We start from the raw sequence: 14,982 nt of genomic DNA, 5'->3' as shown, positions 1-14,982 counted from the left end.
TGCGATCTGCACCGTGTTTGCTGTTTCATTTCCATACTTTAATCCAGATATAGTGAAGGTCCCATTCGGCACCGCAACTACCGCGGAGCCTGGATCTTGTGAAATATCCACAAATTCTTAAATTTTCTACTCGTACGACCCTGGCGATCTCATCCATCAGGGCTAAGTCGGTAATTTCACAAAATTAACAGAACTCTCCCTCTTACGATGCACCGCGGTATATAATATAGACCGAGTAAGCTCCCGACCATTTATCTAACAATTTAACCAATGAAAAAGATCCCAACCATTCAAAAATAAAATCTATTTTTATTACGTTGATCTGCGGCGCAATGTAATAACTAACTTTGTCATCAAGATGCCTCGCCTGCCCCCGATTCTCTCGTCCGCGACATTCTCCAGTCTCTTGCTCGAGCTCGAGCTCGAACGCCAACTCACCATTCAATGGCGGCGGAGGGCAACTCACAAACCGTGGAAACCTTGACCCTAGATTCGAGCCCTCCCGAGACCCTCGTCGATGGCAGCACCGTCGTGGCTCGCTCGCTCGCCCGGGCGGGCGTCCGGCACATATTCGGCGTGGTGGGGATCCCCGTTACGGCCGTCGCCACCCGCGCCGTCGCCCTCGGCGTCCGCTTTCTCGCCTTCCACAACGAGCAGTCCGCCGGCTACGCCGCCTCCGCCTACGGCTACCTCACCTGCCGCCCCGGTGTCTTTCTCACCGTCTCCGGCCCCGGCTGCGTTCACGGCCTCGCCGGCCTCTCCAACGCCGCCGCGAATACCTGGCCGGCGGTCATGATCTCCGGCTCCTGCGACCAGGCCGAGTTCGGGAAGGGCGACTTTCAGGAGCTCGATCAGTTGGCTGCCGTGAAGCCCTTCGTCAAACACGCCGCCAAGGCCACCCATGTAACCCAGATCCCCCGCCTGGTTCGCGAGGTGCTGGGCGTTGCCGTCTCCGGACGGCCCGGAGGGTGCTATCTGGATCTCCCCGCCGACGTCCTCCACCAGACGATTCCTGAATCGGAAGTCGCTAGGGTTTTATCCCAGGCTGAATGCCCTAGATTTCAAGAAATTAGGTACGAAGGCGCCCTGGATATTGAAAAGGCGGTGTCTCTACTGAGGCACGCGGAGAGACCTTTGATCGTGTTCGGAAAAGGCGCCGCCTTTGCTCGGGCCGAGAATAATCTAAAGAAGCTGATCGATACCACCGGAATTCCGTTCCTTCCGACGCCGATGGGTAAGGGTTTGATGCCCGACACCCACGCGCTTGCCGCCACCGCCGCCCGATCGCTAGCCATCAGCCGCTGCGATGTTGCCTTAGTCGTGGGAGCACGGCTCAATTGGCTCCTCCACTTCGGAGAACCTCCAAGATGGTCTAAAGATGTGAAATTTATACTGGTGGATATCTCCAAGGAGGAGATCGATCTCAGAAAGCCCTACTTGGGCTTGGTGGCTGATGCAAGGAAGGTGCTGGATTTGATCAATGAGGAGATCAAGGACGAACCTTTCTGTTTGGGGAGGTCGCATCCTTGGGTGGAGGCCATTTCAAAGAAGGCAAAGGAAAATGTGGCAAAGATGGAGGCCCAGTTGGCTAAGGATGTGGTTCCCTTCAATTTCTTCACCCCGATGAGGATTATAAGAGATGCAATTCTCGCTGAGGGGAGCCCAGCTCCAATAGTGGTGTCGGAGGGTGCAAACACGATGGATGTTGGGAGGGCAGTACTGGTTCAGAATGAGCCAAGGACAAGGTTGGATGCAGGAACATGGGGAACAATGGGGGTTGGCTTGGGTTATTGCATTGCAGCTGCTGTGGCTTCACCTGGTCGCTTGGTGGTGGCTGTGGAAGGGGATTCTGGCTTTGGATTTAGTGCCATGGAAGTCGAGGTATGGTCAATCTTTTCCGTACATATGATACAAATGTACATCAAATGGTTTGGTTAGATTTATATCCTTTTGGATGAATTCCAATATAGCAGCAGGGGCATTAACATAGATGACAATTGGCTCATGTTCTGGAATGAAATGCTGCTATATGACATTTTATTATGCAAATTTTGTGCAATGTCTAATTCTAGTAGTTTTAATTATTTTTGTATACATATAGCCGGTTAAATACATGCTGAGAAACAGAGGAATTTTTCAGAGGCACTTTACGTTTCACTTCATACTGTTATGCATGAGTATCATATGATCACATAGGTTGGAAATGTTCATCAGTTATATGATGGAAGTATTTCATTTGTCTATCTTGATTTACATAGGTTGAGTATCTTGATTTGTCTAAGAGATAAGGGTGAAAATGGATCGAATAATATCTATCGAATTCCTTTTCTAAAGAAAGCGGAGACCCCCAACCCAAATAAGTGCTCGATCTTCCTTTTCTAAAGAACTATGTGGGATTTGCTGCTGCCTCGCCTCTTCGGTCTTCGTTTAAGCACTGGCTTCGTTTAACCCCGAACCAAGACCGAGGGACGGATAAGAAAGCGGAGACCCCCAACCCACGAACCCAGTGCTTCAACGAAGACCGAAGAGGCGAGGCAGCAGCAAATCCCACATAGTTCTTTAATTCTTTAGAAAAGGAAGATCGAGCACTGGCCCCAGATTATTCCTGATTGTGCTGTCAGACCAAGAATCTAGAGGACATCGCCGGATGTATGGCATTTTGGCCATAGGTTCTTCAAATATCACAATATCTAAGCTAGGTATCTGCACTGGCTTGTTTGCCTTCACTTCTATAGCTATGTATGGTGGTCTGAGTTGTATGTAACCAATGAGTTTTAAACCAAGTTTGAGGTCTTTTTGATCTGTACTTCTCACTCTAAGATCCAATTGCTACTTTTGAAGATATTAACTACTTAGGAAAAAAACATGACTATCGAAGCATTTTATGCATGTAGTTCTATATGTTACCAAGTTTGAGCATCTTCCTTCAAACATTACTGGACTGTTCTATATGCTATTTCAGAGATGACTGTTTTAATTCTCCTGTTGCAGACATTGGTAAGGTACCAATTGCCCGTTGTGATCATAGTGTTCAACAATGGTGGAGTGTATGGTGGCGATAGAAGAAGCCCTGATGAAATGGCTGGACCATACCAAAATGACCCTGCCCCAACCTCCTTTGTTCCAGGTGCAGCTTACCATACTCTAATGGAGGCTTTTGGAGGTAAAGGCTATCTTGTCGGGACTCCACAAGAGCTCAAGTCTGCTCTTGCCGAATCTTTCTCTGCAAAGAAACCAGCTGTAATAAACGTTATCGTAGATCCATATGCTGGTGCGGAGGGTGGGAGAATGCAACATAAGAACTAAATGCCATGTCACACTCTTGGTCTGTTTCCAGGTTCTTCATTCCAATTAATAATCCTTGCTTTTCATGCAATGTATCTTCTTTCCAGTTTTACCTCATGTCAGTTGCCATGACACCGATCATGTAAACGTTTGTAAATTAGAAATTTAGGCAGATGATGTTGCCTCCATATGTTGTTGAAGATATTTGATGCAGGTTGGGTTAAGTTATTTAGGTTTGAATTTTTGATAAATTTAGTAAAAAGATCAGTCCGAATTGGCCTATTTGAGCTGCATTGTATAGGGCTCGTACCTGACGCGACCCGATCCATTTGCCACACAGGAGCAGCCCAATGTATTTGGAGGCCTAAAGTCATTTTGTCTTTTGAGGCATTCCTTACAGTGGGCGGCGAACTTACAAGAAACTTTTTTTTTTCTCGTCTTTGAGATCTTTTCTATAATGGGTCTTTTTTGGATACCGCCTCAGTTGCCTAAGAGTTGGCCGCTGACAAGTTTTTTTGGGTACCCCTCACATTAGCGTTGCTCCTGGGTGGAATCGGCAAAATTGCTTATTACGACCCCTCCGTTCCGGCTTATTGCCGCGCCACGGAGATTCTTGTACCGGCAAAGGAAAAAAGATAAAATGTTATATTAGCGAAAATATTAGACTGTTTTGGCTCGATTTTTACCGAGGAGCAAATCCAATTGACGGCCGATACCGGCTTCCTGTTAACTTCACGCCCGGTTGTAAAACATCCATCCCCACACGAGGAGAAAAGCAAAGAAGTTTACGTCACACATAACTGCTTCAAAATATCCTCCGCCCTGTCAGCTACCTCCTTATCTCTCTCCCACTGGAGAGAGCCGAGCTTCCCCTCGCTCCGCGCCATTTTCTCGCCTTTCTAAACAAAATCTAAAACATTCAAGAAAACGGAAAAAATGGCTCTTTCCACGGCGAAGCTATCGGAGATCCCCTTCCACCATGGCCCCCTCCCCCTCTGCTCCCGCCCCTCCATCTCCCTCCTCCGCTACCGCTTCCGCTTGCTCTTCTCGACCTCCGCCTCCCTCCGCCTCGCGGAGCGCGGCGGCGGAGGCGGCGGCGACTCCCACGCTCGCCGCACCCCTAAACACCGCAAATACCCCTGGGACGACGAATCCTCCGCCGGCGAAAACCCTAACCCCAGAAACCCCCCAGGTACCCACCCCCTTCGCGCCGCTCCCTCCGCCCCCTGGCTCCAGCAATGGACCCCTCCCGACCCCCTCCACCCTGCCTCGCCGCCGCCCTCGGAGAGGAGCCCGGTCGCCGTCGGAGAGCTCTCTCAAGCCAACGCCGGCCGTGGCTCGATCGAGAGGATTGTGCACCGCCTGCGGAATTTAGGGCTGGGCCTCGAGGACGACGAGGAGGTGGGAAGCTCGGAGGAGCCGCGGCCGCTGGATGGGAGCGAGAAGCTGGGGGATTTGCTCGAACGGAGCTGGAACCGCCCCGATTTGCCCGGTCCGGACCAGGCGGTCCTGCCGTGGGAGAGGGAATGGGAGAGTGGATTTCAAGGGGAGGGGGAGGGTTTGAAGAAGAGGAGGGTGAAGGCGCCGACCCTGGCGGAGCTGACTATTGAAGATTCGGAGCTGAGGAGGCTGAGGCGGCAAGGGATGTTGTTGAGGGAGAGGATGACGATTCCGAAGGCTGGTGTGACGCAGGCTATAGTGGGGAAGATCCACGATGCCTGGCGGAAGTCGGAGCTGGTCCGGCTCAAGTTCCATGAGGCATTGGCCCATGACATGAAGACGGCACATGAGCTTGTCGAGGTCGGTATGTCTGATAGAATGCCAAACTCAACCTATGAAATATGTTTCACTATTAAGTCGAGGTATTTCAATGTTGATATAGAGTTGTCCGAAGAAGCAAGAAACAAATAACATATTCATATTTTTTCTTTGAAAAGAAAAGACATGCACTTTAAATTCTTGGCCTTTTCTATGGATCCACAAGATTTTTGCTCATTGATGACTGATCTACTCAATCTAGAAGACAAAGAAATATGCCTGGAAGTTTTTGTTTTCTGGAACTTGGCACCGAAGAGGAGAATTGATTTCATATCTCACAAATCCATGCTTAATATTGCAAACCCACTATTTGGAAGTTCCAAGCCACACCACGTCTTGTCCTAATAAATCTCCTCCCAAGCATTTAAACTTTTTTCCTGAGATTATTGCAATCCATCAAATGCTTCCAATCTTTCCGACAGTATACGGGTCAAATATAATTAATTGTTGGAACTCAAATGAAGGAACAATGACCAAAAAACAACCTTTTAACATAGCCTGGCTTATGATTTCCCAAGGTTTTGATGAGGCCTATTGGTTGCATACAAACATGTTATATTTCAATGCATGGTTTGTGAATTGTCAAAAGAAATGCAGTCCAATTTGGATCTGTGTATTGGTCTGTGACTAGTATATAATACTGTTCGTTAAACTTACTCAATCCCTTACTCCTCAAAGTTTTAGCATGCCTATCTGTAGGAGATATGCCTTGTTCTTCCTCTTGCTCTAGTGCACTTGTGGCTTGTCATTACACCTCATTGCATGCCATATGGCCCACTTTTCTTCCATTGTTTAGAGTTATGCAATGCTGCGACCTTTTTTTTCACAGAAACTTTTCAGGCTTTTACTTTTTTGTAATATTCATTTCTACTTTATCTGGATTTCTATCATACAAACATATATATCTATTTACATATCTTTACATGTTAAGATGGCTTACTAAATGACCTCTTATGCTGATCAGCGTCGGACTGGAGGATTGGTTATATGGAGATCAGGAAGTGTTATGGTGGTCTATCGTGGTAGTAACTATAAACGGCCTTTGAGGTCTCAATCTTCAGATCTCGAGACCAATTCTACAAAATTATCAGATGAAGGCAGCACACTGTTCATTCCAGATGTTTCAGGTGCTCCCAAATTGGCTGATGAGAAACAATCTATATCTTCAACAGCAGAACAGGCCAGACCATCTCTAATGACCCCTGAGAGCACTGAAAGCATGACGGGGGAGGAAGCAGACTTTAATCAATTGCTTGATGAGTTAGGTCCTCGCTTTGTTGATTGGTGGGGTACTGGAATTTTACCTGTAGATGCTGACTTACTGCCTCAAACTATTCCTGGCTATAAAACGCCATTTAGACTTCTTCCCACAGGAATGCGGTCACGGCTTCCCAATTCTGAGATGACTAATTTGCGAAAGCTGGCAAAAACTCTTCCTTGTCATTTTGCCCTCGGTAATTCACATTTTGAAAATAGATTGTTGTCATTGCTCTTTATATTGTATGCTTGTACATGCTTATGAGTTATGACATTTCCTTAACTTTGTATAGGCAGAAATAGACACCATCAAGGCTTGGCAGCTGCTATTCTGAAGCTCTGGGAAAAGAGCTTAGTGGTGAAAATTGCTGTCAAACGGGGAATTCAGAATACAAACAATAAGCTAATGGCTGAGGAGCTGAAGGTCTGTTATTCTCTATTGGTTAAAACACACACTTGACTCGATAATAAACTTTCAAATTTCTGCATCTATCATTAAATTATCTCATGTTTATAGCTGATACATTTATCGTAAAGTTTTGCTCCATGCTTCACAAATAGGCATCTTCATATATTTACCTGAGGGAAAAAAAATGATACTCTTCACCTTAACACGTGGATTCAGTCTTTTAAATAAGAGTTCCTTACTTGCAACTTGCCAACTAACATTATCAGAATATATCGCTTTTAATATTGGTGTATAGTATGTATTGTCTTAGAAGTATTTGTCTTTAATGAAAGATTGGTTGCTAGCTGGCATGTATAAAACCAAACCTTGTTTTAATTAGAGAATTGTCTATGTCGCCTGGGTTCAATGTAACATGACCTGGCCAGTATAGTTATTACGCCAAATATAAATTCATATGAGTATGAACTTGTACCCTTCCAACTACAAACATGTGGCATAAGCACATATCTGGGTGCACGCATGTATACTTGCCTTTGTGTATCACATACCTTTTAGAATTGCTTCAGTAAATCACTTTATGTTATAGGTGATATGAGAGAAATATTGGCACTACTTATTGAGGGTATGTTGGGTATCAAAAAAATATGTTGTACTCATTAGGCTTCTGTAAAATCTATGGGATCTGATAGCTCTTGTGTTTTTGTGGTGAAATCTTGACAATCTAGAATGGTCGGCTTATTTGAAGAGAGACACTGGTGGAACGGCGATATTACTTGTTGTTAGGCCTCTGTAAAATTTATGGGACCTGATAACCCTTGTGTTTTTGTGGTGAAATCTTGATACTCTAGAATGGTTGGCTTATTTGAAGTTAGACACTAGTGGAACGGGAATTTTACTTGTTGACATACTCGAGTGAAGCAATCCGCCTTATTCAGTGACAACATTGAATGATGATTTGGGTAGCTATTGAATACTTTCTAAAATATGGCTCATTTTTGTACTTAGAGGATAAAAGTACCTCGAGATGCTCCAAAGCTGCCTATGCCATTGAAATGTTCATATGTGACAGAGATGCAAGAGGTGATGCATGGACTATTAACGTAAGGGAAATTGCATCTAAAAATAAGAGAGTCAGCAATATAGGGGAAGTGGTAAAGTAGTCAGCTCTAGAAAGAACTTAACTAGTGAGTTCTCATTGTCCTTTGCAAGTTCTCAACTACAGACATAGTCGAATGTTGCATTTCAATGGAACCCAAGGTTTGAGGTTGCATGTAGAAAATTTTCTGAGGCAAAATAGGCTTAAGATGATAAGAATGTCATAGTTCTGCCCTAGTAGAATCAGGGTGATTCCAACTCATGAACCAAATCCCAGGTTGCACGAGACTCTGCTTGCATGCAAGACCCCTTAGTATAGTCATTCTCCCTACCAAAAATGGAGGGGAGCTTGATGGTTTGACCCCTTATTTCTTTTACATCAATGGAAGAAAAGTCTACCTCCTTGTGTAGTTAGAACAGTGCAAAGGGCACTCACTTACATAGGCTTGAAGCTTAGCAACGCCTTCATCATTGCTGTGTAGTGCTCTATGGGTGTAATGTCATGGGATCCAGGTACCAATACTTCAGCCTGGTGGATCCAGCATTCCAGAATAAGCTAGTCCAATATCTAAGCTTTTAGGACGATGCGACCAGGCTAAGATTGTGATACCAATTTATTTGCTACAAGATGCATATTGATATGCAGTTTATCAGACATCAATTTTCTTGTATCCCTCCCCTAAAATTGGAGGTTGTATGAGAAGATGTTATTACAACTACTCCCTAGAATTTGGAATATCGTGAGGTAGGTTCAAATGATGATGCAAGTATTTGCATTCAGGCCTGTAGGCCTGCCTAACAGTTTTCTTATATTAGTCTGATGGGATAATTATGTAAACACTATCCAATGCACAACCAATATAAGCAATGTCTATTAGGCACCAGAGTTCAATCAACATTGGAGAATTCTTTCTCAGATAAATAATTTTTTGATAATATATTTGGTATTTATTTTGTGCAAAAAGAATCAAACTCATTTAACAAATCACTAGCACTGGATTTAATTGTCGATCAGTCTTCTTGACTCAGTCAAGATTTCTGCTAATTAGGCAGTCAAATCCTAGTTGGGCTTCAATTTGTCCTTACTAACAATTGCACCCACCTGATAGGCCTCTTGAATTTTAACCTACAACTTGGTCTACACAATCTGGTATCTAAGTGTCAGTGAGTGATATAGTGCACGTGAATCACCCCGGTCAGGGATGTGCAAAGATCATCATGTATGAGTACACAATCTATCCGAGAGTGTTGTTTCAACAGGATGTGCACTCTGGTCTGTAATGACACATTTTGTGTTGTGTGGAGTGGCCACCTCAACAACCAATACAACTTACCATCACTGTATGATCACTATACACAACTTGCAGCGTATGAATGAATTGCCCAAATGTCTGCCCAGCTCACTGGTTTAAGAAACAATGAATTGCACCCTTAGCTTTCCCTTGATTGCTTGAAAGTTGAAGTGACTAATTGAATTTCTTATGATGTTGCTATGTATGTTAAGTACCCTTATTATACCATGCCAAGATTCTAATGGTAACATAAAGTTTACCTCATATGGATGATAAAAGATAAATGCCATCTCATAAATTCCTCAAAGGATTCCACACATAATAATGATTTTGTTAGGGCAACACTTCCAATGATGATTATGATTGTAAGCTTCCTCATGTGCAGATTTAACTCAATAGCTCTATTTTGGTAATTTTATATGATCCAAGCATGCTGAAGCAAAGCAATTAATTCATTTTTCTTAAAAAATAGAAGATTGAAGAATAGAAGTTGCTCTAGATGTCCGGCCAAGAACAGTTTTCTATATTGGTTAATGCCTTTTGCCATTTTATTCTACATTTTTCTTATCCTCACAATTGCAAAAATAATCCTTTCCCTCCTTCGCCCACCACCCGGGCCACCGCCCTGCCCCCAAACAACACCCACCCCCCTGGGACTCCCCTTCCTTTCTCCATATTAGCATCACTGCTATCACCTTCAATTGTATTTCCGTACCTAATCTTGTATATATTCTCTCCTTTTACTCTTAGAGTTGATCAAAATATCATGCCCCATATTTTAAAAATGTAGCATTTACTTACTAAACTTAATGCTGTTGGTAGTTTGTGATTTTTGGCTTTCACGTCTCTGTCCCAAGTTACTTATTTTATAAATTTATTGCAAATTTTGTTACAGCTTAATCATCTAATAGGTTGTGCATATGCAGAAACTGTTTGACGATTACATCTTGGTTACCTTCTAATGGCAATTAATTTGTTTTAACTACTAAGGCCTAGTCTGAAATCCCATTAAATTTGGTTGTCTTTGGGAGTCATGAACTCAAGCCAACTCACTTGAACTATAAAAGTAAGCCTGGAAGGACTAATTAGGTACAGCAAAAGTCGATTGGGAGTAAAACATTGATTAAATTTGCCATGGTTGTCTCCATCCTTCAGGGGGATATAACTACTTAGGCGAACTCCCCCCCCCCCCACTCCTACATGAAAGTGGTAATCCCCAGGTACTACCCACCAAAGATGAGGAAGTTGTTGGAGAAGTCCGGATGCAGCTTCAGACAGTCTCGGGCTCAATACAAATTATTGTGCTGGCAGTGAAGCACTCTGCTTAGAACTTAATGATGCTACAAACTCAGGTCTACTTTAAGCCTAAAAGTTTATATTTCCACTTTGATGTTGTTCGAGGAAATAACCACCATTTTCTTCTATCAGTTATTAGGTATTGGACGTTGATACGGAATAGGTATTAAGTTAAAATTTAAAGGCTGCATCAAGTTATTATATCATATTTCCATTTTCACCTGCATGGTTTGGCGTGATTTATGGTACTTGTACTTATTAGTACTTCTACCTTTCTTAACAATGCATATATTAACTGAACTTAGATCTCAAGTTTGTACCTTTGTTTCTTGCTCACTGTCTTCTTTTACTCAATTTTCTGTAAACCACTATTTTGAATATCTTCTTTCCCTCCAAGGCCATTTTATGCACTCGTTTCTAGTTTTTAACTTATGAAGGTTGCTTTATTGATTAAGGGGAAAAAAGAAACTATAAATTGATAAAAAGGCAGAGACTCTATCTATGAATTTGAGTTTCAGTGTGTGTAGGCAATAAATTGTTTTACCTTATCAGAAACTGACAGGAGGAATCTTGCTTCTCCGGAACAAATATTACATTGTCATATATCGCGGAAAGGATTTTCTTCCAACCTCAGTGGCCTCTGCTTTGGCTGAAAGGCAGGAATTGACAAGAAATATTCAAGATCTAGAGGAGAAAGCACGCAACCGTATGGCTGGGGTATCTCATGCTGATGGACTTGAAGGGTATGCACTTGCAGGTACATTAGCTGAATTTCAGGAGGCTCGGGAAAGGTGGGGAAGAAATATATCTGCTGAGGAGTACGAGGCAATGAAAGAAGAAGCTTCCAGATCTGAAAAGGCTAGGTTATTCAAGAAGATTGAACATAAATTTCATATTGTAAGCCAGTTTCTCCTTTGGGCCATCCACTTGAAATCTTTTTTCATATAAGAGAATGGGCTGATTTTTGACAGACGACTTCTATTTTGTTTCTTAACATAAAATTTTCCAAAAACTTTTTGAATCTAGTATTTTTTTCCTTCTTCCCTCGTTTTCCCATCCTTGTTTTCTGTCAGTTTCCTAGTATTTGTGCTGATGTTTATGCTCTTGTTCTTTTTGCTTTTGTGTGCTTACTTTCCTCCTTATTCCCCTGCTTCCATAACTTGCAAGTCGATATCATTCAACCTTCGAATGTGTAGCTTGCTGCATGGTCTTGTTTTGAAATGTGACTTAGAAGGCATTCACACCTGCTTCTGCATTGTACCGTTCATCGAGTAAGCAATGTTGCGCTGCCCCTATCAGAGTGTGGAGGATATCAACTCTTTTCTACTTTTTCTTTATAGCTTCCAGTTTGACATGCCATCTTGGTTTTACTCTTTGGCTTCTCTTTCAGACTAAAAGATGGTCTGGTACTTGATTATGATGTTTGTTGGGCAATATATGGAACAGGCTGAAGCCAAGAAATTAAGAGCAGAGAGACTGCTTGCAAAGATAGAAGCATCAATGATTCCTGTTAGCCCATCTGATGACCAGGAAATGATAACCGATGAAGAAAGATCTGTCTTCCGCAGAATTGGTTTGCGAATGAAGGCATATTTGCCTCTTGGTCAGTTTTTTCGCAACATTTTGCAGAAATGTTGTTCCCATTCTATAAGCTAATTACTCTTCTGCAATTCCTTTGCAGGCATACGTGGTGTTTTTGATGGTGTCATTGAAAATATGCACCTGCATTGGAAGCATAGAGAACTGGTGAAACTAATATCCAAGCAGAAAACTCCTTCGTTTGTTGAGGATACAGCACATCTGTTAGAATATGAGAGTGGTGGAATTTTAGTGGCAATTGAAAGAGTTCCCAAAGGTTTTGCACTAATTTTTTACCGTGGAAAAAATTATCGACGACCTATCAGCTTGAGGCCTAGAAATCTCCTAACAAAGGCTAAAGCATTAAAACGTGCAGTTGCAATGCAACGCCATGAGGTTTGTTCATCTCTTTTTACTCAATACAAGAATGAGATGTGGGGCACTCCCTATAGCACAGAGCCTTGTTTGGTAACAACCATCAAGCCTTTTCCTAACTAATTGGGGAAGGCTTTGTAATTCATATTCGCCAGTCATTTTTTTGATTTAGTTAAGAGGTGGAACTCACAAATTCTAAGTTGTAATTCAGTTTAAAATGACTCATGCAGGCACTCAGCCAACACATAATTGAGCTGGAGAAAACAATAGAGCAGATGAAACTAGATCTGGTATGAAGCCAAATTGTTATATGTTTAAGCACTAGGTTGCGTGTACATATGCATAGCAGAACCTGTTCTTTAGAATTGCAAAAATAGGAATTTTATTTTATTTTTTATATAATTACTAACTTTTTGGTCTTGGCAACATAGCATTTTGATATTAAATTGTTATTTGCAGCATACTCTTTAATTTTTTTAAAGTCTCTCTCTCTCTCTCTCTCTCTCTCTCTCTCTCTCTCTCACCCACACATTTTGTCTAACCTTTATTTTATCAAGAGTTAAGCTTAAATTTATAACTTAATTGGTAATAGAGATGGCAATAACCATATATGTTCGAAACGGCAATCACTTTGGCACCTAGAAAAGGCATAGGGGCAGAATCCTAGGTATCTAAATGAATTATGCTCAGAGATGTGAAAGACTTCATTTCGGTGCATGAAAAGGAGAGCAATGGCATATGACGAAATGGGACAAGGAAAGCTTATAGCGACCATGGGGGCAACAATAATGAAGAATGGCCTCTGGGTGCATCTTCTTTCTAGTCACCTTTCTGAAAAATGACCTTGTTGTCTATTATAAATGCACCAGTTGGACAGCGCTGCCTAGGCTTGGGCAGTTCCCTGGCTGCCAAAAGGCCAAACTGTCTCATGTGGCTTACATTTGTGGGATGAAAACTTAGTGCAGCTCTTTAAGGCCACGTAACATGACCTAGGATGTCCTGATTGGTCTGTACTTTATGTTGGATCAGGATATTAGGAATGCTATCTTTTAAATTATAACCATCTGTCCTTCTCATTGGTGCCCGGACAAATTTATCAGCAATAGCTTACAAGTTTTACTAATTTTTGATTAATTGTTTATTTATACCATGATTGCTTGTTGCATTAAATTTTTAAGAAATACACTTTTATTTGATAACAATGAATGTTGTTGCATGGTTTAGAGGTGAAATTTGTAATTTTACTAGTTAAACATGTAATGTCACACACAACTAGATCCTCAAAAGACACAGGGTAGTCTCTTTAATCAACCTATTTGTGCCTCTAATTTTGCATTTACTTTATATATTCATGAATTGCAAGAAATTTTTAGAATAATTAACTTGTCTAGGCATCTGCCTAAGTGGTCCTATTCTCCTTAGGTACCTCACTTTCCATTGCCTCATTTATATTGCAACTGCATTTTTGAACACTGCAAGCAACATCTGACATGTTAGAACCAACAAGTCCCAGTTGACTAATTGGAGTAATAAGGTATGAGGTGGCTCTTTGTAGAAATTGTTCCCAGAGTGGCTTAAGGGACTAATCAAGCTTCTGATGGTCCTGGGAATGCTGGTATCCTGCCTTGTATAGTGGAGGATGTGCGTACCCCATGTCTCGAGCTCATTCTGATTGTCATCCAACCACTTGGTCATTAAGTAAAATCATAGTCACTTAAAAGTTGATCCTTGTGGGTATCCACAGATAAAACCAAATTTGCATGCTTGTTTGGCAGTTGGCATATTTAGGAGATCTTAAGGTTGGAGCAAATCTGCCTATCAATTTGATGCCACCAAAATGTGATGACGATGGTAAGGTAAAGTTGGTGCATTATATCTTAGAAGTCAAATTCGATGTTGTTGATGAAGCTAGCTCTGGGTAAATGCCATCTATATGGTCTCGGCATGGATAAAAAATGGCTCAACTAGTTGTTAGTGGTTTTTTGTTGCTAGTGCCGGCTATCCTTGGTCCAGAATAGTCTTGCTTATTGGCTTTGTATGACCTACCGCACAGAAATTCTCATATCTATTTAAATGATGCACAGGGAATCTCAGAAGGTGAGGAAAGAGATAGCAATAATCCACAGCTTATTCAATCTGGTTCCACTTCATGTTTCAGTGAGGTAAGGCTTCCCTGTATGATTTATAATCTTGCTATGCTCCTTAATTGGGAATATGCATCACTCTTTAATATTTACTTTTCAGATCGAAGAGGAAGAGACCTATGTTGAGCCTGAAGATGTTGATGACAGTGACAATGATTATAATGATGATGAAGGTTCACATTTTGAGACAAACATTTCTGACATATGATCTATGATGCTAGAATTCTTGTGTACAATGATTCTTGTGAGCATTCTATCAACGCATTTTGCTTCATAAGTGTATCATTTTTTCCCCCTAATTATTCATTTTTGATGAAACTATAATTATCCATGCAAATTTGGATCAACCCACGTGCGCGCGCACAAACACACAAAAAAGGCACTAGGATACACGCACAGACATCATTTCCCATTTATGAGGACAGGGATACAA

General features: G+C 42.1%; 2 protein-coding genes across 3 annotated transcripts; both read left to right on the top strand.

The window, feature by feature from the left end:
* Positions 1-366: 366 nt before the first annotated feature.
* On the top strand, positions 367-3,569 carry LOC103705628 (2-hydroxyacyl-CoA lyase-like). The gene is made up of 2 exons (XM_008789428.4): positions 367-1,881; positions 2,992-3,569. Exons 1-2 carry the CDS (start codon positions 445-447, stop codon positions 3,304-3,306), a joined length of 1,752 nt encoding a protein of 583 aa, XP_008787650.1. The 5' UTR covers positions 367-444; the 3' UTR covers positions 3,307-3,569.
* A 522-nt stretch (positions 3,570-4,091) lies between these two features.
* LOC103705629 (CRM-domain containing factor CFM3, chloroplastic/mitochondrial) lies at positions 4,092-14,896 on the top strand. 2 transcript variants are annotated; one of them, XM_026804093.2, is made up of 10 exons: positions 4,092-5,085; positions 6,068-6,557; positions 6,654-6,784; positions 11,005-11,349; positions 11,899-12,055; positions 12,134-12,426; positions 12,636-12,695; positions 14,181-14,261; positions 14,490-14,567; positions 14,650-14,896. In XM_026804093.2, the coding sequence occupies exons 1-10, from the start codon at positions 4,222-4,224 to the stop codon at positions 14,755-14,757; spliced, it is 2,607 nt and encodes an 868-aa protein (XP_026659894.2). In that variant the 5' UTR covers positions 4,092-4,221; the 3' UTR covers positions 14,758-14,896. The 2 variants fall into 2 exon arrangements, with proteins under 2 accessions (XP_026659894.2, XP_008787651.2); XM_008789429.4 differs by lacking the exon at positions 14,181-14,261 and having other exon boundaries at positions 4,093-5,085.
* The last annotated feature ends 86 nt before the right edge of the window (positions 14,897-14,982 follow it).

The sequence above is a fragment of the Phoenix dactylifera genome, chromosome 4 (genome assembly GCF_009389715.1).
Source record: "Phoenix dactylifera cultivar Barhee BC4 chromosome 4, palm_55x_up_171113_PBpolish2nd_filt_p, whole genome shotgun sequence".
NCBI lineage: Eukaryota > Viridiplantae > Streptophyta > Magnoliopsida > Arecales > Arecaceae > Phoenix > Phoenix dactylifera.
The sequence above is the reverse complement of the archived record's forward strand: the minus strand, read 5'-3'. Positions and strand labels throughout refer to the sequence as shown.

Coding starts and splice junctions, on each gene's coding strand:
- LOC103705628 (XM_008789428.4), top strand. CDS start 445: ATGGCGGCGGAGGGCAACTCACAAACCGTGGAAACCTTGACCCTAGAT. Junction 1,882..2,991: donor TTAGTGCCATGGAAGTCGAG/GTATGGTCAATC, acceptor CTCCTGTTGCAG/ACATTGGTAAGGTACCAATT.
- LOC103705629 (XM_026804093.2), top strand. CDS start 4,222: ATGGCTCTTTCCACGGCGAAGCTATCGGAGATCCCCTTCCACCATGGC. Junction 6,558..6,653: donor TCCTTGTCATTTTGCCCTCG/GTAATTCACATT, acceptor AACTTTGTATAG/GCAGAAATAGACACCATCAA. Junction 11,350..11,898: donor TTGAACATAAATTTCATATT/GTAAGCCAGTTT, acceptor TATATGGAACAG/GCTGAAGCCAAGAAATTAAG.